We start from the raw sequence: 23,323 nt of genomic DNA, 5'->3' as shown, positions 1-23,323 counted from the left end.
CGAACAGATACACACAAAAGCACGGATGAATCTTACTGACATTATGTCGAGTGAAAAAATCCAGAAACTGTATTATTTTATTTATATGAAACTCAAGAATAGGCAAAACTAATCTACCACCTCAACCTTAAAAAGGAAGGAAATGCTGACACATGATGGGACATGAATGAACCTTGAGGATGTTATGCTAAGTGAAATTACAGAAAGACAAACACTGTATGAGTCTACTTTTACGAGGTACCTGGAGTAGTCAAATTCATAGAGACAGAAAGTAAAATGGTGATTGCCAGGAGCTTGGGGCAGAGGAAACGGATAGTTGTTTAATGGGTATAGAGTTTCAGTTTTGCAAGATGAAGAGAGTTCTGCAGATTGGTTGCACAACAATATAAATGTACATAACATCACTGAACTGCAAACTTAAAAAGGCTAAGATGGTAAATGTTATGTTATGTATTTATACCACAATTTAAAAGATTCTAACGACAACAGCAAGAAAACCTAATCTATGATGATGAAAGTCAGACAGTGGCTCCCTTTTGAGGTAGTATTTCCTGGGAAAAGGTACAGAAGAGTTTCTGGGGAACTAGAACTTTTCTGTGTGTTGACCTGGTGGAAGTCATGTGGGTATATACACACGTAAAAAACATAGCCTGTTGCATGTACAGCTTATTGCATAGATGTTATACTACAACAAAAAAGTGTTTTAAAGAAGGTAGCCAGCTGCCGGGCACAGTGGCTCACTCTTGTAATCCTGCATTTTGGGATGCCAAGGTGGGTGGATTACCTGAGGTCAGGAGTTTGAGACCAGCCTGGCCAACATAGTGAAACCCTGTCTCTACTAAAAATACAAAAAATTAGCTGGGCATGGTGGTGAGCACCTGTAATTCCAGCTGCTCAGGAGGCTGAGACAAGAGATTGCTTGAATCCTGGAGGTGGAGGCTGCAGTGAGCTGAGATTGCACTATTGCACTCCAGCCTGGGTGAGTGGCTCCATCTAGAGCCACCAGAGTGCAGTGGCTCAATCTTGGCTCACTGTAACCTCCGCCTCCCAGGTTCAAATGATTCTTCTGCCTTAGCCTCCTGAGTAGCTAGGATTACAGGCACATGCCAGCATACTTGTCTAATTTTTGTATTTTTAGTAGAGATGGGGTTTCACCATGTTGGCCAGGCTGGTCACGAACTCCTGACCTCAAGTGATCTGCTTGTCTTGGCCTCCCAAAGTGCTGGGATTACAGGCGTGAGCCACTGCGCCTGGCCCATCTTAGCTATTTTTAAGTATAGTTCAGTGATGTTAAGTGCATTCATGTTGTTGTGCTACCATCACCACCATCCACCTCCAGAACTCTTTTCATCTTGCAAAGCTGAAACTATACCCATTAAACAATAATCCTCCATTTCTTCCTGCTCCCAGCCTCCAGCAACCACCATTCTACTTTCTGTCCCTATGATTTTGACTACTCTAGGTACCTCATATGTATTAGTCCATTTTCTGTTGCTTATAACAGAATACCTGAACCTGGGTAATATAAAGAAAAGGAATTTATTTCTTACAGTTATGAAGGCTGAGAAGTCTAAGGTTGAGGGGCCACATCTGGTGAGAGTCTTCTGGTTGGTGAGGACTCTCTGAAGGTTGCAGAGGTAGCTCAGGGTATTATATGGTGAGGGGGCTGACTATACTAATGTACTTACTCAGATCTCTCTTCGTCTTCTTATAAAGCCACCAGTTCCCCTCCTATTATAAGACATTAATTTATTAACCCATTAATTCACTCATGAGGGCAGACCACATCATGATCCAATAATCACTTAAGGGCCCCACCTATTAACACTACCACACTGGGGATTAACTTTCCAACACATGAAATCTGGGAGAGGGGCATGTTAAAACAATATTGTATAAGTGCAATCATACAGTATTTGTCTTTTTATGACTTGCTTCTTTCACTTAGCATAATGTTCTCAAGGTTCATACATATTGTAGCATGTGTCAGAATTTTCTTCTTTTTGAGGCTGAATAATATTTCATTGTATGTATATGCTACATTTTGCTTATCTGTTCATGTTTTAGCTACTGTGACTAATGTTGCTGTCAACATGGGTACAAATATTTCTTTCAGACCCTGCTTTCACATCTTTTAATTTCAACGTATTTGTGTCTTTGGATCAAAAGTAGGTTCTGTTTATTATTTATTTCTTTATTTATTTTTGAGATGGAGTCTTGCTTTGTCACCCAGGCTGAAGTGCAGTCGCTTGATCTTGGCTCACTGCAAAGTCCACCTAACAGGCTCAAGTGATTCTCCTGCCTCAGCCTCTGTAGTAGCTGGGATTATAGGTGCCCACCACCACCCCTGGCTAATTCTTTTTGTGTTTTTAGTAGAATGAGGTTTTCACCACGTTATCCAGCCTGGTCTTGAACTCCTGACCTCAGGTGATCTGCCTGCCTTGGCTTCCCAAAGTGCTGAGATTACAGGTGTGAGCCACCGCACCTGGCCTAAGGTAAGTTCTCTTGTTGTAGACAGCATATAGTTAGGTCGCATTTTTGAAAATCTATTCTGCCAATCTCTGTCTTTTGATTTGAGAGTTTAATCCATTTACATTTAAAGTAATTACTGAGAATGAGGGACTTACTTTTCTCATTTTGATATTTGTTTTTTATACATCTTACAGCTTTTCTTGTTCTTCATTTCCTGCATTGGTATGTTATTTTGTGGTTAGCTGATTTTTTTTTTTTTTTTGCAGTGAAATGTTTTAATTCCCTTCTCATTCCCTTTTGTGTATATTCTATAATTATTTTCTATGTTGTTATCATGGGGATTACATTTAATATCCTAAAGTAAAAATATTCTAATTTGAATTTATACCAACTTAACTTTAATAACATACAAAATCTCTGCTTCTAATATCTCTGTCCCCATCCCTTTCAGTTATTAATGTCATAAAATTACATCTTTATACATTGTGCACCCAAAAATATAAACTAGTAATTTTAAATAATGCATTAGTCTCTTAAATCATGGAGAAAACAGTAAGTGGATTTTATGATAATATTAGCTTTTATAATTGCCCATGTATTTACTTTTACTGAAATATTTATTTCTTCACATTGCTTCAAGGCACTGTCCAGTGCACTTTCATTTCAACCTGCTGGACTTCCTTTAGTATTTCTTGCATGGCAGCTCTAGTGGTGACAAACTCAGCTTTTGCTTATGTGGGGATGTCTTAATTTCTCTCACTTTTGAAGGGCGGTTTTGACAGTTATAGGATTTTGGGTTGATTTTTTTTTCTTTTAGCACTTTTGAATACATCAGCCCATTACCTTTTAACTGCTGAAGTTCTGATAAGAAATCTGCAGATAATCTTATTGAGGATCCCTTGTGTGTGATGAGTCACTTCTCTCTCACTGCTTTCAAGATTCTCTTTTTGTCTTTGGCTTCAGACAGTCTGATAATAATGTCTTGGTGTGGGTCTTTTTGAGTTATTCCTACTTGAAGTTTGTTGAGCTTCTTGGATGTTTATATTCATGTCTTTTATCAAACTTGGGGAGTTTCTGGCCATTGTTTCTTCAAATAAGCTCTCAAATAATTCCCCTTTCTCTTTCTCTTCTCCTTCTGAAACTCCCATGGTACACTGTTGGTTTGCTTGATGGTGTCCCACAAGCGTTTCAGGCTTTGTTCACTTTTTTCAATCATTTTTCTTTTTGTTTTTCATACTCAATAATTTCAATTGTCCTGTATTTAAATTTGTGGATTCTTTTTTCTGCTTGCTTAAATCTGCCTTTGAAACCATTTAGTGATTTTTAAATTTCATTTATTGTATTTTCACCTCTAGAATTTCTTTTTGGTTTCTTTTTGGGTTTTCTATTTTTTTATTGACATTTCTGTTATGTTTATGCATTTTTTAACTTTCTCCATGTCTTCCTTTAGTTCTTTGAACATCTTCAAGATAGTTGCTTTAAAGCCATTGTCTAGTAGGCTCACCTTCTGATCATTCTCTGGGACAGTTTCTGTTGGTTTATTTTTTCCCTTTGAATGGGCCATAATCCCCTTCCTCCTTCCCTCCCTCCCTACCTGCCTTCCTGCCTTCCTGCCTTCCTTCCCCTCTATCTCTTTCTTTCTTTCTCCCCCTGTCTCTCTTCCTCTCTTTCTTTTTTGAGATAAGGTCTCACTCTGTCACCCAAACTGGAGTGTGGTGGCACAATCATGGCTCACTGCAATCCCCAACTCTCAGGTTCAAATGATTCTCCTGCCTCAGCCTCCTGAGTAGCTGGGACTACAGGTGTGGACTACCTGTCTGGCTAATTAAAAAAAAAGTTTTTGTAGAGATAGGATCTCACTATATTGCCTCAACTGGTCTCAAACTCCTAGACTCAAGTAGTCTTCCCACCTTGGCTTCCCAAAGTGGAGGCATAAGCCTCTGCCACACCTAGCCTTTTCTTGTTTCTTACTATAGGTTTTTAGTTACAATTAGTAGCAGTTCTAAGTGATCTTGAGAGCTGCTTAACTTTTTCAAGCCTCTATTTCATCAGATGTCAGATAGGAATTATGACATTTTATTAATTCAACAAATATTTGAGTTCCTAACATGTGGCACTCAAATTCTTTGACATTCTTTCCACTGAGAAATGGGGTCTCTCCTTGAATATGGGCTCTCTGTCTGCCTGATCAATGGCATGTATCAGAAATGATACTGTGCCACTTTGAGGGTCAGACCTTAAGAAATTCTCATTCTCTACTTCCTGTCTTTTGGAACTCTCACTCTTGGGATTCAGCTACCATGCTATGAAGAATTCCAAGCAGCCAGTGGAGAGGCTCATATGAAGAGCAACTGACACCCTTGGCCAAAGCCCTGGGTGAATTTTCAACTGACAGCCCACACCAACTTATTAGCCACATGAATGAGAATCTTCAAAGTGGACACTTCAGCTTCCAGTCAAGCACCACCGCTGATGCCACATGGAATAGAGATGAACTTTTGTTTTGTAGTAGCCAGATGCTTTTTATTAATTTACTTGATATAATTTTAAAACTATTCTTTAGAAAGAGCTGCCCAAATACATATAATACAGGCCACGTAAATAATTTTACATTTTCTAGCAGGCACATTAAAAAAATATAAACAAACAGAAAAGGTGAAATTAATTTGAGACAGAAATTTGATTATCCAAATATATCAGAAATATTATTTCAATATGCAATAAAGATAATAATAATCATTATTATAATTATAATTATTTGCAGACAGGGTTTTGCTCTGTTGCCCAGGCTGGAGTACAGTGGTATGATCATGGCTCACTGCAGCCTCGATCTCCTAGGCTCAAGCAATCCTCCTGCCTCAGCCTCCCAAGTAGATAGGACTATAGGTGTGCACCATCATGCTAGGCTAATAAAAATTATTTATGAGGTATTTTACATTATTTTGCATACTGCATGCTTGAAATTTAGTGTATATTTTTATGCTTGAAATCATATCTCAATTCAGACTAGCCACATTTCAAATGCTCAGCAGCCACATGTGGGTACTGTGACAACTGTGTTGAAGAGTGCAGCCTTAGAACAAAGGGATTGAGGTCGGGCGCAGTGGCTCATGCCTGTAATCCCAGCACTTTGGGAGGCTGAGGCAGATGGATGGCCTGATGTCAGAAATTTCAGACCAGCCTGGCCAACATGGTGAAATCCCATCTCTACTAAAAATACAAAAATTAGCTGTGCATGGTGGTGCACGCCTGTAATCCCAGCTACTTGGGAGGCCGAGGCAGGAGAATCGGTCGAACCTGGGAGGCGGAAGTTGCAGTGAGCCAAGGTCGCATCACTCCACTCCAGCCTGGGTGACAGAGCAAGACTCTGTCTCAAAAAAAACCAAAACCAAACCAAAACAAAACAAAACAAAAAACAAAAGAATAAAGGGGTTGAGAGGCAAACTACTCTATCCTTGTCCTACCTTAGAGAAGAGGAAAATGAGACACAGGAGGAAGTAAGTGACTTGCCCAGGGTTATGCACTGTAGTCATTTAAATGGTAGCCCGCAAGAAGGTATATCCATGTTATAATTCCTGGAACTTGTGAATGTTATTTTATTTGGCAAAGGGGTCTTTGCAGACATAACTATATTAAGTTAAGTAAGCCGAGACCATGCCATTGCACTCCAGCCTGGGCAACAAGAGCAAAACTCCATCTTGAAAAAAAAAAAAAAAGAAAAGAAAAAAGAGATATACAGGGGATATTAGAGAAACAGAAGGGGTGAAGATAGGCACACAGAGGAGAGGGTGATGTGAAGACAGAGGAGGATGGGAGTGATGTGGCCACAAGCCAGGGAAGCCAAGGAATGCTGATTGCCTCCAGAAGCCACAAGAGGCAAGGAAACGTTCCCCTCTGAAGCCTCCAGAGGGAATGTGGCCCTGCTGACACCTTAACTTACGGTTTCTGGCCTCCAGAATGATGAGAGAATAAATTTTTGTTATTTCTAGCCACCCTGTTTTGTTATAGTTTTTTATGGCAACCACAGGTCTGGAGCAAAGGGACCTTGGACTCCATTCCCAGCCAGAGCAACCTACCCCCTCACTGCCTCTGAAATCTTCCAAGTGACCAGCATTCACTCCTGCATGAGCAGAGTGGGCCTGGGGGACTCTGGTGACACGGAGGACCCATGCCCAATCTACGGGGAGCTGCTGCCCTGCAGCTCCTGTTGGCACTATGCCATGTTGCCCTAATCTCTTGTCTAATCTGCTCAGTTGACCACTTCACTGCATTTCCTGCCTCCACCCTTTCTCCTCTGGTAAGCTTTTAAAAAGAAAACCCCATAAATCGTATCCTCAGCTTCCAACCCTCCAATGGCTTCCATTCACTGGAGTGAAATCCAAACTCCTTATCACATTTGCAAAGCCCGTTGGGGCTCTGCTACCTCCCTGACCTCATCTCATAAGTCCTCTCTCCTCTCTGTTCATCCAACCACTGAGGCCTTCTCGCTGTTTCTCCAACATACCAAGCATGATCCTCCCCTAGGCTCTTTGCATTTTCTGTTTTCTCTGGAAACTCTCTATAGTCCCCTGGCTCACCCTCTCACTTTATTCAGGCCTTACTCAGATGTCGCCATATTATAAAGGCTTCCCCTGTGGTCTTTATAATAATGCTTTATTTTTATTTACGACCATTCTATTATACACCACCTGGTATGGATTCGTTATTTGGTTAGGTTATTACTCCCCCTTCCCCATTAGACTATAAGCTCCGTGAGGGCAGGGACCTTTGTCTGGTTTGTTTAACAGTATCTGGAACAGCACATAGTAAGTGCTTAATAAGCAATTTGTTGATTGAAAGAACAAATATACGAGTGAGTGCAGGAATGTAGGCTCCATTTAGCTCTATCTTTTTTCCTAGATAAGTCAGAATCTGGATATTTAGGTAAAATGCTATGACCCGTGAATTAAAAAAAAACAAAACACCCATTGGGCTACCTTAAAAAAAATAGAGCATCTGGAGACACCAGTTTGAGACCCCTGACCTGCAAGAATCTGGGTCCAATGGGACCCACATTTCTCATCCTCACTCGGTGCAACGCCCTCAGGAACCAAGTGGCTCTTCTCCATCCACAGCCCTTGCATCCCCAGGCCCCGGCGCCATGAGGTACTGTTTGTTGTTACAGACCAAAGTCATCCAGGGCACTTCATTCAAAAGGCAGGATGTGGGCTGTGAGCTTCCAGCTCATCAGTTCAAAGGAAATCTACTTCAGCAGCAATGTCTCCTGGGATGTTTTCCCAAGCCTCCCTGGGAGGTGGTGGGGCCTCTTCAAGGACTAATAATAGACAGGCACATCCAGTTTCCCAAACATGTCAACCTTAAAAGTGAATGCTATTTTTTCCTCCTTACCTTTGAATTACTATGTAGGAGAGGGACATTCTATTATTGCAGCCCTTGCTCTCGACATGCTACCTAATAATGACTTACCACTCAGCAGCTTCCAGGAAAAATTTTCATAGTGGGACCTGAGCTCGTGCAACTCCAGCCTGCCCCCCTTCATCCACCACTACTCAGGTTCACCCCTTTGTCACCAGGATGCTTTGTAGTCAGACCAGCCCAATCACCATTGAGCAACGGTATGACTGTGGGTGTATCTTAATCACTCTGAACCTCCCCATCCTTATCCATAATGAAAGTTAGCAGATCTACATAGGGTTGTTGTGGGGGCTAAATAAGACAGCACAAGTACCTGTTGCCCATCAATCACTTGATATTTATTATTAAACACCTACTGGGTGTGAGTGGGGGTAAGAAGTGCCATCCTTTAAGTCTTCATTCATTCACTTGTTCATCCATGCCCTCACTCAATCAACCAATATTTACTAAGGTCTTGGGAGGTGTCAGGCACTGAGCTTGGTGCTGGGCGACATGGTGGTGAACAGCCCCCCTGCTCTCACAGAGCCCAGGTCTGGTGAAGGAGCTCACTGTCTAATGAAACTCTGCATTCCCAAAGTGGGGGACATGGTGGCAATGGGTATCTTTAGGCCTTGTGCATGAACAGGGCGCTAAATAACATTGAATTACACATTGTAGACAATTATTACCCTTTCGGTTACCTTCAGATCATATCAAGGAGAGAGTCCTGGTTGGATAGTAATGTCTTTAACACCCCTCTAGCGTTTATTAATTTCCTCTCTTAACAAATAAAAGATGACTTCAGTCGAAGATGCTTAGGACAGATGACGGCACCTGGAGATATTTTAATAATATAGATACCTCTTGCTATTCAAACTCAGATAGACCAAAAGAGATAGGCTTTTTTTTCCCCCAGAGGGTGCACAAATGCGACCAGAATTTGTGAAGACGAGTCAGAAATGAATGAAATTTGGAAAAATATTGATCTATGAAATTCTTCCTCCCCACGCTATTGGCCCTATGTTACAGTTGGGGAAACGGAGTCGTTTTGCAGAGGGGATGGACAGAAGGTAGGGAGTTCTCTTCCAAACATGCAGGAGGCAAGCAAAGCCAACAATCTTCTTTGTGGTGGAGTTAGAGATATATAAAATAAAGATCGCTCCTCCCCTACCTCTGCAGAACGTGTGTGTGTATGTGTGTGTAAGTGTGTGCGGCCACAGCCTTTCCGAATGAGTGACAGCGGGAGCCCATCCTTCCAGGAGACGCGTGCAGAATGACCAATGGGATGGATGGGGGTGTATGGGTACCAGTCTCCGCAGAGGCCAGGGTGGAATTCGCTGCGCCCCACCCCTTCCACCCGCTCCCCTTCGCCCCGTAGGTCTTTCCACTCTCTCTCCTCCCCCGGGCACATCTCCTGAACGCAGTTCCGGGGGCCGAGGACGGGGTGGGGTGGGGGGCGAGGCTCGGGTCCGACGACCCCGGGCTGCGGTCCCCGCGCTGCAGAGCTGCGGCTGTGCACGCTTAGCCGCGAGGCCCGCGGCAGCCCGGGCGCGGATATGTAAAGCAGCTGGCAGCGCTGGGCGGGGCCTGGGGGCGATGCAAATGAGGAGGGCGGGGCTGGCCCGGGGCTCCGCCTCCCTCCCCCGCAGCTGGGGCCAGCGGTGCCAAGCGCAGCTGGACTAGCGGCAGCAGCTGGGCGAGTGACAGCCCCGGCTCCGCGCGCCGCGGCCGCCAGAGCCGGCGCAGGGGAAGCGCCAGCGGCCCCGGGTGCAGCAGCGGCCGCCGCCTCCCGCGCCTCCCCAGCCCGCAGCCCGCGGTCCCGCGGCCCCGGGGCCGGCACCTTTTGGGCTCCGGCTCCCCGCGCGCAAGATGGCTGACCCGGCTGCGGGGCCGCCGCCGAGCGAGGGCGAGGAGAGCACCGTGCGCTTCGCCCGCAAAGGCGCTCTCCGGCAGAAGAACGTGCATGAGGTCAAGAACCACAAATTCACCGCCCGCTTCTTCAAGCAGCCCACCTTCTGCAGCCACTGCACCGACTTCATCTGGTGAGCGCGCGCGCGCAGGACACCTTCTCGGGCCCCGAGGGCAGCGCCGCGCCAGGGACCCCCTCTCCGCGCCCTCTGCGCCCTCCGCACCCTGGGACCCCGCGTCCCCGGACTCCCGGCTCCGGACCCTGCTGCCCGGGACTCCCGGATGGACAGTCCTGCTGTTGCCCTGTCCCCACCCCGGTCCCAGACGGGCCGCCGCGGGGCTCCTCCTGTCCTCTCCTGCTCTCAGGCGCCTCTAGAGCGCCCAGGGGCAGCGTCGCGGGCGCCTTTGCTCCACCTGACTAGGAGCGCGCGGGGTCTGTGCCTGCCCTGGAGGGCAGCTCCTCGGGTGCTCTCCGACCCGGGGTTCCCTATTTCTCCGCCTGCTTCCGGGCGCTAGGACCCCTCGCCCCCCACCCCGTGTTTCCGGGGGGTCAGCACCCTGGGTGTCCTTCTCTATCTCCCTGCGGGCATGGGTCATCCTTTCTCACTCCTCTATGCCTCCGGGCAGCGCCCTGTGTTATCTCCCATTGCCCTTCCCCGAGGGCCTGGGTTCCCCTTTCCACTCCTCGGTCACATCACTGCGGGCCCCTTTCTTCCCCAGTCCCTCCAGTAGTGGGGCATCCTTCCCTCCTCAGTCCCCCTCCCAGAGGACACCACCGCCGCGGGGTCACTCTCGTCCTCCCTCTGAATGCTTCTTTATCTCTTCTCTTTTCCCGAGGGTGCTCGGGGCATCTCTCGCCTGCCTTCAGCCACTACCCCGACGGAAACGCTCCCCACTATCCCGCCACCTGGTGGTCGCAGCCTCCTCTCTTCTGCAGGAGTGAAGGGAGGTGGGGGTTACAGCCGAGCTCCCACCTACCCCCACAAAGGCGGAAGACTCTTGGGCACCCGCCTGTGGCTGGGAGTTTGCACCTGGGGTACAGAGGCAGGGAGGAAGGCGGGTGACTCTGTGGGGAACTAGCTGGAGGCTGGGCCCCCCCGGGCTGCCTGACATAAACCTCCTTCTGCTTTTGCAGGGGCTTCGGGAAGCAGGGATTCCAGTGCCAAGGTAGGCTCCGGGGCTTTGGGGATGCTATTTGTGGGGAGAGAGGGTGAAAAATACTTTATAGAAGAAGTGACTGAGTTAGGTAGAGAGTGAAAGAATCACGTTGGTCGGAGTGACCTCCTAGGCTAGGAATTCTTCACCACAACAGGGTCCTTTTAAGGGGTGTGTGTGTGACTGGGGCCGATGGCGCTTGGGAGTCTTACATGCCAAGGAAGTTCACCTACCCTTCCTTGCCTTCCCGGCTCTGGAAGAGTCAAAGCGGTCTCCTGAAGCAATCCTGACATGGTCAGTTCCGCTGGGGGAGAAAGTGTCTTCCCGGGACGTTTCTGGGAGAACCTGTCCTCCTTAGTTCCCCTTTCTCTGCCCATGTCCCTTCCTTATCTCACCCAGGGAGGTTCTGCCTCTCCCTGCCTTGCAGAGGTCTCTGCAGGTGGCTGCCGCTCCTCTGCAGATGGTGCATCCCCTAGAAAGGCGACTGTGTTTGTCCCCTGGGCCTCTTCTCTCTCTGAAAGAAGTAGTGCCAGAGGGGGTGTTTCTCAGATCCTGGTTTAAATCGCCCCATCTTCTGTGTAGAAACAGAAAGGTCTCCAGGGCACTGGTTACCTGAGTTCTTGCATCTGGCTTGAGATCCTGGACTCTAACCAGGGTTATCAAACCTGCTGGTGGTGAGTTGATCACGTGTAAAGTGTCCCCCTCCCCCGTCTTTGGAGCTCATGTCTAAAAGACAGATTGCAAATTGGCTCTCCAGGACCAAAAGTCACCCGCAGCTCTGTGTAGCCCTTAGGGTGTCTTACTTGTGAATTTGATGTGAACATTTTAGAACTGGGAGATTTCACATACACATCCTAATTTCCAACTTTAACTTTGCTGAGAAATGGTCTTACTTTCGCGTGAAAACAATCATTTGGAGCTGAGAGCCATTGTTGTAGATGGGGAACAGCCTTACCATTTTGTCTCAGTTGATCCCAGTTGGGAACACTTCACCCATTTCTGGCCCCTGTGGCCATTTAAGTTTGCAACCTCTCATCTGGAAAGTTTGTGTGTGTATGTTGTCTTTTTAATTTAAATTTTAATTTTTCACTCGGGATTGGTGAGATTGATTTTGGTAAGAAACGGCACATTTCTGGGGTATTGTATCTTCAGGGGCAAATTGACCACCACCCTGGTGAGCTGGGTTTAAATCAAAAGACAGTATTTGAGTGTGGAAGAGTCTGACATGTGATTTAGCACTGACTGACAGTTTTGTGGCTGCACCTCCACCCTCCAGGGAAAAGTAAAGTGATCCCTAGTGAGCGTGGGTGGCATTGTCAGTGTGCAGAATGTTTGTTTGCTGGCAGCATGGCACTGTGCTCCTCTGAAACTCCCGCATACTCTTCTGAGATCGGGGCCCCGGTGGGCTCAGTGAGCCCTGCCAACCTACCCAGCCTTTCTTACCAAGATTTGGATCCTCTGCACCACACCAGAGGACTCCTCAAGTCTCTTTAAGTGGCAACAACTTAGGCCCTGGTGCAAACAAGTTGGGATTGTTTTCTAGAACTTTGACCCCTCAAACAAAACGCCAGTGGTGTCTTGGCACTGGAAGGTGTAATTTCTTCTTTGAGGTTGCCTTTCACTTCCATGAATCAGTTTCAGTCTTTGTCTCTTGCTGAGGCCAAGGACAATTTTTAAACGTTTTTTACCATGGCTCTTCTATGCCACCTGCTCTGCTGTTATTGATGGATGGGAAAGTCACTTTGGAATGTGCAAGGCATGACACATCTGAAATAGGAGATCCTTTAACTCAAAGTCTGGAAGATAACAGGAATTTTCTGATGTTATGAGAAAAAGGCAGAATTAAAGTTTGTAATGAAATATGGCCACTTTAGAGATAGGAGTGTCTTTTTTTTTTTTTTTTTTTTTTGACAGGGTCTCACTCTGTTGCCCAGGCTGGAGTACAGTGGTATGATCAGAGCTCACTGCAGCCTCAAACTCATGGGCTCAAGTGATCCTCCCGCATCAGCTCCCTAATTAATTGGGACTACAAGTACACACCACCACGCCTGGCTAATTTTAAAACAACTTTTATAGAGAAGGGGTCTTGTGATGTTGCCTAGACTGGTCTTGAACTCCTGGCTTCAAGCAATCCTCCCACTTCAGACTCCCAGTGTTGGGATTATAGGTGTGAGCCACTACGCCCCTCTGGAGTGTCTATTTTTAAAATTGCCTTTCTTTTTCTCTTCCCTGCCTCCCCACCAAGAGGCAGCATAGAGAAGTGGGCATTTGCACAGGCTACCAGGCAAGTCCTTGTCAGTCTGAATCTTAGCTTTGAGACTTCCCAGGCATATTACTTAGCCTCTCTGTATTTCAGCCCCTTGTCTATAAAACAGAGTCAGTAACAGTACCATAGTGTGGCTGAGCAGCTCCAACTCATTGCAATATCCAAGATTCTTGGACCAGAGCTTGGCACAGAGTATGCTCAGAAAATATCAGCTCTTATGGTTGTCCCCAGACTACCCCAATAGTGGGGCAGCTGGCATGAGAGAAGACTGGCTCTGCAGGGTTGCTTTGCTATGGAACTGCCTGCCAGGTAAGAGTCAAAACTCAGCCATGAACTTCTGGTCACTCTGTGTAGCTGCTTTGACAGCATATCCCATTTGGGCAGCAGTAGGGAGGAGTGAGGGGAGGGGCAGATTGGCAGTCCCTGAAATTGAGATGTTTAGAATGGGAACATATAGGAAGGAGGGAAATTTATCCCTGGTACTCAGCATTGCCTGGGACTAATTGTGGAACCACTGAGGAGTTCCTCAATATCTGATTGTTCTTGCTATCAGATATTTCCTCTGAAAGTGAATCCGCTTATGATGGAATCAAGTTTATACAAAACACGTAAGATTTTATGATCTCACTTAAGTCAGCAATCCAGAGCCCAGGGCCTCAGGTTCCTTTCAGTTTTCTGCTCCACCATCCCTGAGGAGTGACAGTTATCTCACGGTCCAATAAGGACACTAGACTCTGGAGTCCTCACACCCTTCTTTCAGCTAGCAGGAAGGAAGAAAGGGGTAAAGAAGGGCATATAGCACATGCTCGGTGTCACTTGTGGAAGTCGCTCAAGATCCTTCTACCTATATCCTCTTAGCTAGGGTTTAATCACATACCCACACCTTGCTGTGAGGGAAAATGTGGGAAATGTAGTGTTTATTTCAGGCAGCCACTATTTAGAGGATGTTTCCATTTCAAAAATATAAGCAGAGAGAGGATGTCATCTCTGCCACTCCAGTAGGAGGTGTGTAGGATGATCGCAAGGCAAAGAAACCATTGAGAGTAACCTTCATGCTCTATTGTATTGTCATGGAAATTGGGGACACTGCTATGGGTTGGGAGAGGAAGGATGGAAAACTCATAAACCATGGAAAATTATGGATTTCTGTGTGCTCAGGGGAGCTTAAGAATAGATTTTCTTGCTTTCGTATGATGATAGGACAAAACTCTAGGTTGACTGCCTCATAATTTCTCCCTTTTTGTTTCCACTCTGTCTATTTCTTATAAAACCACTCTCTGGGAGGTAATTTAAGAATGTGTTTGATGACAGGGAACTGGGGCTGAAGATCCCTATTGTAAAATTGCCTAAATTCTAGAGTAGAAGTGGAACTCCTTTGACAAGCAAGGCAGATTTCTCCCTATGGCATTTTTTTCTTTGCCTTTTTTTTTTTTTTTTTTTTTAAGACGGAGTCTCACTCTGTTGCCCAGGCTGGAGTGCAGTGACACCATTTTGACTCATGGTAACCTCCATCTCCTGGGGTTCAAGTGATTCTTCTGCCTCAGCCTCCCAAGCAGCTGGGATTATGGGGGCCTGCCACCACGCCTGGCTAATTTTTGTATTTTCAGTAGAGATGGGGTTTCACCATGTTGGCCAGGTTGGTCTCGAACTCCTGACCTCAGGTAATCCACCCGCCTTGGACTCCCAAAGTGTTCAGATTACAGGCACAAGCTACAGTGCTGGCTGTCTCTATAGCATTCTTTACAGGAACTTAGGACTTGCATTTGAGCTTTAATTGTAATTAAAGTCTTCTCTAAGAAGACTTTTGGTAGAGAGAAAAACCTTCTTTCTTTTTTTTTTTTTAATTTTGTTTTTAGAGACAGGGTCTCACTGTGTGGCCCACCCAGGCTGGAGGGCAGTGACATGATCATAGCTCACTGCAGCCTCAAACTCCTGGGCTCAAGTGATTCTCCTGCCTCGGTCTCCTGAGTAGCTGGGACTGCAGGTGTGTGTCACCATGCCCCCCCCCCTTTTTTTTTTTTTGAGACAGAGTCTTACTCTGTCATCCAGGCTGGAGTGCAGTGGCGTGATCTTAGCTCACTGCAACCTCCACTTCCCAGGTTCAAGTGATTCTCGTGCCTCAGCCTCTTGAGTAGCTGGGACTACAGGTGTGTGCCACCATGCCCGGCTAATTTTTATATTTTTAGTAGAGGTGGGGTTTCGCCATGTTGGTTAGGCTGGTCTTGAACTCCTGACCTCAGGTGATCTGCCCGCCTTAGCTTCCCAAAGTGCTAGGATTACAGATGTGAGCCACTGAACCTGGCCAAATATATATTTTTTAATTTTGTTTTTTTTTTTGTAGAGATAGTGGGTCTTGCTTTGCTGCCTGTGCCTGGTCTCAAACTCCCGGCCTCAAGCCAGGAGTCTCATTCTGCTTTGGCCTTCCAAAGTGTTTTTTGTTTGTTTTTGTAAAGGAAGTGACTTTAGTAGAAATAGAGCGGCAATAAAACATAGAGATTCAGAATTCTTAGCAAGGAGTTGGAGTCCAGTAGAATTGGGTATGTATTTCTGATGGGCCGCTTACTCCCTGTGTGACCTTGGGCAAGTCACCCCCAGTAGCAACCTTGGTCTCCTCATCTGTAAAATGGGGATGATAACACCTAACTCATAGGGTTATGGTGAAGAATAATGAGGTGGTACATGAGAAATAGCCACAGCAAGTATCAATGACTCTAAGTGAGACCGTCAGTATTACTTGATTAGCTGTAGGAAACTGTGTCAAAGTGGGACAGAGTTCATTCTGGAACTTGTTAAATGACTAGGCCTCTTTCATGTACTTAGATAGTTTCTCTTCTTGGGTATATTTCTTCCTGGGTATTGGGTAACACCAGTGAGTGCTCAGTTCAGTGTCTGGGCCCAGAAACCCAGGCCTGGTTAGCATCGTCTTTCCTTCTGAGAAAGATCTGAACTTGCCATGGACTCTCTAGAAAAACCCCAGTGTACAAATTTTCTATGAAAAGCTAGAATTGATGATTATAATGAGTAAGTTGGCTCTTCCTTTTCCCATGTAGATTAGAAAACATGTTTTTAAATCTTCTAATTGAAATTATTCTTAAAAAACCCCAAAGCCTGACATGACTCCAACCATTGTTGTTTTCATCAATATCAATCCTATCAAATCAAATATAAGTTTATTTTAGTGTGTAATTAACACATGTAGATTAGAAGAGTTTGCACTTTTTTATATCACAAAAAAAGGTTAATTTTATTTTCTATGAAAAGCTAGAATTGATGATAATGAGTAAGTCAGCTGTTCTTTTTCCCATGTAGATTAGAAAACAGGTTTTTAAATCTTGTAGTTGAAATTATTCTTAAAAAACCCAAATCATGACATGAATCCAACCATTCTAGTTTTTATCAATATTCACCCTATCAAATATAAAGTTTATTTTAGTGGGTAATTAACATGTGTAGATTAGCATAGCATATGTGTATTTATATAACAAAAAATGAATCAAAAGTTAATTTTATTTTCAGCAGTGTTCCCTAGAAACTTATAATATGACCCCATGCACTTCAGGTTGAATTTTCTTAGTAAAATCATAAAGAGGGCCATTTTTTCAAAAAATCACCAAGTCAGGCTGCAAGTTTAGAGGTTACTTCTGTCGTTTCACTTCTCTTTCTTCCCAGAAGCAGACCCCAGAGACCTGTGAGCCAAACTCCACTCACCTTTTAGCTTATTCTAAATGTGTCCTGCGGGCTTCTCTGTGAATAAAAGGCAGAGGCCTTTTGACTTCGTGTTTGATGATTTGGCTTTTTTCTTTTTTCTTTTTTTTTTACCACCTGACGAGGGATTTCAGGCTCAATGTCCCAATCGAAATAAGAATCTTTGAGTGGGTTAACATTGAGTCTTAAAAAGGAGGGCTGATTTGTTGGAGAGGCAACAGCAAATTCATTTTTCACTGTAGAGCACTCAGGAGGAGTCTGAAGCTTTGGGCAACAGAATGCCTTTCTAAGTAAATATGGAAAATATGACCTTTGAAAATCTAGCTGATATGATATATAGATTCTTAGGAAATAATTTTTTAAAAATATATTTTTCAAAGCACTAATGATACTCCAGATACTGCCCACAACCAGATGCAGCTTGTTTATAGTGTATCTAGGCAAAAAAAAAAAAAGAAGATATAGAAGAAGGCAGTTGGTCAAAAGATTAACTGAAGGTTTGAAAATAATTTTCTACACATTTGTACTGTTGGGGTCTCTCTTTTCTCTGTCTCTGCTTATCCTTCTGTCTCTGTCTCTCTGTTTCCATCACACATGCACACACACACACGTGTATACACACACATATATGTAAGTAGATCAATATGTCATAATTTTCACAATATGCATCTTCTTTTGCTACTTTTCAGATACAGGTCATTAAATTACTAAGTATAATTTAAAATCTATGGTCTGGTCTTGTAACTATGCAGTTCAATTAATTCTTGGGTAGATAGGGGGATCTGCTGAAAAGTTTGTCTCTGATTGATTCCTTCAAAGGTAAGTCCCTTATGTTCTGGCATTTGCTCTAATAACATGAATTCTTTGACTTCATTCATCCAATCTCCTCACTGAATTTGTGTGAAATTCCTTAGATAGAATGTTAGCCTTTTTACAGAGAATACAACATCCACATTGTTTACATATGGCATTTGGAGGTGTGATGGCTGCTTGAAAATCCAGTAGGAAATTCGTGTGTTCACCACATACATTCATTTATTCATCCATCCATCCCTCCATTTATCCATCCACCTCTGTATTCATCATCCATCTGTTTTTCCGTTTATCTATTTGTCCATCGATGCATCTATCCATTTACTCCATTCTCCTTCTAAAAGTTTTCTCTGTCTCTCTTTTTTGTTTAGACAGAATCTCACTCTTTCTCCCAGGCTGGAGTGCAGTAGTGCGATCTTGGTTCACTGTAACCTCCGCCTCCCAGATTCACGTGATTCTCCTGCCTCAGCCTCCCAAGTAGCTGCGATTACAGGCCTGTGCCACCACACCCAGCTAATTTTTGCATTTTTAGTAGAGACAGGGTTTCACCATGCTGGCCAGGCTGGTCTCTAACTCCTGACCCCAAGTGATCTGCCCACCTCAACCTCCCAAAGTGCTGGGATTACAGGAGTAAGCCACCACACCTGGCCTCACTGATTAAGTTCTAGTGTCAAGTTCTATGTGTCAGGAACTATTTTAGGTGGCGGAACACAATGGTGAATGAGACTGAGAAGATTTCTGTTGTCATGGAGCTTACGATGTAGTGGGGGGAGATAAGACATTCTACAGATCATTGCACTCATATTTAATCTCATTTTTATTAGGTACTTTGAAGAAAATTGACTGGGTACTAGGAGAATATATAATGGGAAGCTAACCTATGTAATGGCTGGGGATGCAGTCAGTGGTCTGGGAATTAAAAAAAAAAAAGCCCAACTTCTCATTCTCATTTTCTGAGGTAACTGGAGAGAAAGTCTGAGTTGTCAAGGAACTAGAGCTAAAAATCTGTATTGTAAAACTGACCATATCGTGGATAATATGTGCAACAGGACTGAAGGCAGTGACTCATGCCTGTAATCCCAGCACTCCAGAAGGCCAAGGCAAGAGGATTACTTGAGGCCAGGAGTTCGAGACCAGCCTGGGCAACATAACAAGACCCTATCTCAATTAAAACAAAACAAAACAAAATATGTGCAGGAGACTTGTCTTTGTGACATTCTATGGAGAAACTCTAAATATTTATTTGTATCATAGCTGCAAGTAAGATGAGTAAGTATTTGGTAGAACTAGCCTGTTACCTTGAGATGGCTTATTTCCCAGTTTGACAGAGAACTTCATCTCCTCTTAGTTAATAACTCAGATAATGAGCTGACTTCCTTTTTGTTTAGAGTTTGCAGTTTGAGGTGGCTGTTCTAAAGAAGAAAAATCAGACAATTTTAGAGGTGGAGGAGCAAGTCTGGGCCAATAGATTGAAAATAAATAAAAAGAGAGAGCACAGCATTTCAGTGAGAGGCATTTTGAGCTGAAAGTCAGTTTTCAGGGGGCACAAGATTACTCACATTACCTGCCAAATATCTTCCTCACCCTGTGTCCATCTCTGATATATTACAACTCTTCATTCCTTTGGCTTAGGCAGTATTTTATCTTCAGAAGATACTTTTAAGTAGTTTAACAATAAACGGTGTTGACTCACTTATAGAGAAAGGACTTTTGTCAAGTCTGTCTTTCTGATTTCATTAAGGAGAAAGTCTCAGTTAGTGTTAATATATCTTTAACACCCCTGTAACACAAATCTGGGCACTTAGTAGATATCTGTTGAATATTCTTTTTTTTATTATAAAGGAAATACAGGGAATTATGAGAATATAAAAATATGGGCCGGGTGTGGTGGCTCATGCCTGTAATCCCAGCACTTTGGGAGGCTGAGGTGGGTGGATCATGTGAGGTCAGGAATTCGAGACCAGCCTGGCCAACATGGTGAAACCCCTTCACTACTAAAAATACAAAAATTAACCGGGGGTGGTGGTGTGTGCCTGTAGTCCCAGCTACTTGGGAGGCTGAGGCAGGAGAATCGCTTGAACCTGGGAGGCAGAGGTTGCAGTGAGCCAAGATCACACCACTGCACTCCAGCCTGGCAAAAGAGCGAGACTCCATCTCAAAACAAAAACAAAAACGAAAACGAAAACAAAAAAGTTAGTTTCTACCTATAAACCAACTTTTTTTTTGGGTCAGCAAGGGTACACCTTTACCTAATGTTGAGCCTGGTTCTGTTCTACCCTGAGCTTGATTCTGTACTGGCTATTCCTCCTTATGAATAGAGAAGGGAAGTTCAGTGTCTTTCTTGGAAATTTTTTGTGTTGTAAGGGTGCTCAGTGTTCCAGAGGGTTGAGAGGAACAGCAAGGACAGGATCTGGTAGAGATGGCAGCTTTTATTCAAAAGTGCTAAGCTGTTAATCATTACTGTGGTTGTTATTACCTTTTAATTGCCATTTGTCCTGCTTGTTTGTGGTCTCCTGGGCATCTCCTTCCCCTTCAGCCCACAAGCAGAAAGTTGCCCTACAGAGTCAGGGGGAGAACTCAAACCCAGACCAGAGAGCTCTGATCCACTTCTATTGGGTCTTGGAACTGGCTAAGTAGATGGAAATTAACTGGTTCAAGATATGCAACACCATTAGTTCAACCATAACCGTGTTCCTGGGGTGAATTCTAGCTTTCTTTTTTCTTTCATCTTGCTACTTCCCAGAGACCAGACTTTGGGCCTCTAGGGAAGGAGTATCAAATTGGTCTTGAGAGTTCAAGCTCAAAACAGACCTGATTTTAAATCCTGGTTCTGCTTCTCCACATCTTCATGACCTTTGGGTGGGTAAAATATGATCCTGCTTCTGTCTGTCTGTCTATCTATCTATCTATCTATCTATCTGTCTATCTATCTATCCATTCATTCATCCACCTGTCCACCAATCCATCCGTCCATTCATCCATCCATTCACCCATCCACCCATCCACCCAGCTGTTCTTCCATTCATCCATCCAACCATCCATCCGTCCATCCATCCATCCATCCATCCATCCATCCATCCGTCCATCCATCTAGCTATCTAACCATTTTTCCATTCATTTAATATATATTTATTGGATGACTACCACATATCAGGTACTGTTCTAGGCATTGGAACTAGAACAGTGAACAAAACAGCATTGTTGACTTCATGGAATTTACATTCTAGTAGAATAACAGTGATAAATAAAAAACATAGGACCAATATATTGTATAATGTCAGGTTACCATATGGGCTTTGAAGAGAAATAAGACACTGTCCTCACCCTTAAAGATCTTCCTGGTCTTTCAAAAGGAGAACAGCACATGGCCGATTGGTTCTGAGACATAATGTAAAGTGCTACACCAAGGATGTAAAAACACTTTGGATGGCATCCCTACTCCTCCTCGGACCGGTGAAGATTCCACAGAGGAGGTGACATTTGGGAACAGTCTTACAGCAGGAGTGGGAGTTCCCAGATTGACAAGGGGATGAGGGCAGGGGAGGGCGTTTCAGGCACAGGACAGGACAAGGCAGTTGAGATAGTGAGGAGAGAGAATAGGGCACATGCAGGGAACAGGAAGAAGAGGGTGTGAGGGAGGGAGGAGCAGGTGGGAGACGAACGTCATATCAGAGGGGTTGGCCCCTTGAAGGCAGTGTAGTGACTAGGAAGTGGTTGTTGTCACTGTTTTAAAGTGGGATGTGTGGGGGTGAGTGAAATGGCCAAATGTTTGAAAAAGAGGAGCATGAGATGCCTTTGGCAACAATACTTGCCATGACTCAAATCCTGAAATTCCAGGCCTACAGTGATGGAAGTCAGGCAGGAGAAGCTGAAATGGCCATTTAGAAGCAGTGGGGGTGCCTTACCGGAGCACCTCGTGGCTGTTGCTATTTTTCACACCCTAAAGAGACATTTGGAATTTCATGTCAGTCATATCGTTGATTGTTCTATTTTGAGGGTGGTTACTAGGTTATTTTTATGGTTCTAACAATAGGGATATCTCTCTTCACTGCATCCTTAGACACGGAGGGCCGTAGAAATGAATTTTCCTCTGAAAGGCATCCTCCCACTCCCTCTCCCTCTCCACTGCTGTCACCCAGTGGGTACGTGTTTGTTGAGCACATGCTGCACATGGTGGTGAAGAGTTGGTGGTTTGGAGAAAGAAAGGCTTCAGTTTAAATCTTGACTTCTTGCTGTGGGACCTTAAGCAAGTTACTTAACCCTTTGAGCTTCTGTTTTTTCATAGCTAGAAGGATATAATAATAAAACCTACTTTATGTGAAGTGTTTCTTAGCACCCTACCTGACATATATACAGTAAGCACTTGATAAGTGGTAGCTATTTCTGTTCTTCCTAGGACTGGGCACTGTCCTTGTCCTTACTGGGTTTATATTCCTGTTGGGGAGGCAAGATGAATGCTCTTGAATCAAGGAGATGACGCAAGAATGGATGTGCTTACATGTCGTGGTCAATAGCATTAGCTGCACCTTACAGTGGATCTAAGAGAGAAATGCTTGGTTGGGGCCAGAGAGGTGATTTGAGCGTGCTTTCTGAGAAACGCTTTCCTGGCCTGCGATGCTTTAATTTGTGGGAAACCTCAGAAAGTTGAATTGCAATCTGTGATCGCCCCATCGGCTGACCTCATTTCAAAAATGTATTGGTAGCATTTCAACTTTAAATAGATTTGTGACCATTTCACCCTTCTAAATTTGGGTTCCCTTCACCCTTTGGGTGGAGCGTTTATATCCCTTTTTGGTTGAAGAAGCTGGCAAATAGTGTGGGTGAAGGTGGAGGGTGAAGTCTGCAGGATGGTCACTTGTCTCATTGGGATAGTCAAGGCGGTGATTTTTGTGGGATGGCCCTATATTGAAGATCTTCTTTCCCTCCCTAAAGGTAGAGACCATTCTTTAGAGTTTAGTGAGTGCTGCAAATGAAGATTTGATCGTTATTTGGATTTTGTGTGTGTGTGTGTGCGTGGATTTTTTTTTTTTTTGGTAGTTATCTGGATACATTTTGTGGCAAAATTTATGGCTGAGGGTATTGATAATTCTTTCTGAGCCAAACAGTGTACTTAGGGAAACAGGATTGACATATAGAGTAGAGAAGGACTTCTTTTTATTTCAGTTGTATATTCATCTTTTGGTGGCTAGCTTTTTAAAAAAAACTATTAATATTATTTTTGATTGACAAATCATAATTTATGCGGTACAATGTGATGTTTTGATACATATATACAATGTGTCATGGTTAATTCAAACTAATTAATATAACCATCAGCTTGTTTATTTATTTTTTATGGTGAGACATTTGAAATTTACTTAGTTATTTGAAATATATGATACGCTTATTATTGACTATGTTACCCTGCTGTGCAATAGATCTCCAAACCTCTTCCCCTTGTCTATCTGAAACTTTGTATCCTTTGATCAGCAACTCCCTCCCTCACCCCAGATTCTGATCACCATCCTTCTACTCTCTATTTCTATGACTACAATTTTATCAGATTCCACATATACGTGAGATCATGCTGTATTTGTCTCTGTGTTTCTGGCTTATTTTACTTAGCATAAT

The 23,323-nt window shown here is 44.1% G+C and overlaps 1 protein-coding gene across 3 annotated transcripts in view; it reads left to right on the top strand.

The window, feature by feature from the left end:
* Positions 1-9,496: 9,496 nt before the first annotated feature.
* PRKCB (protein kinase C beta) overlaps positions 9,497-23,323 on the top strand; it is a 387,670-nt gene continuing 373,843 nt past the window's right edge. The window contains exons 1-2 of one of the 3 annotated variants that reach the window (XM_055232747.2): positions 9,497-9,908; positions 10,910-10,941. In XM_055232747.2, coding sequence (XP_055088722.1) covers positions 9,736-9,908; positions 10,910-10,941 — 205 coding nt within the window. In that variant the 5' untranslated portion in view covers positions 9,497-9,735. Of the gene's footprint in view, positions 9,909-10,909; positions 10,942-22,484; positions 22,646-23,323 lie in introns of those variants that run through there. The other 2 variants (XM_055232748.2, XM_055232749.2) reach the window with 2 other exon arrangements.

The sequence above is a fragment of the Symphalangus syndactylus genome, chromosome 11 (assembly GCF_028878055.3).
Source record: "Symphalangus syndactylus isolate Jambi chromosome 11, NHGRI_mSymSyn1-v2.1_pri, whole genome shotgun sequence".
NCBI classification, from domain to species: Eukaryota; Metazoa; Chordata; class Mammalia; order Primates; family Hylobatidae; genus Symphalangus; species Symphalangus syndactylus.
The sequence above is the reverse complement of the archived record's forward strand: the minus strand, read 5'-3'. Positions and strand labels throughout refer to the sequence as shown.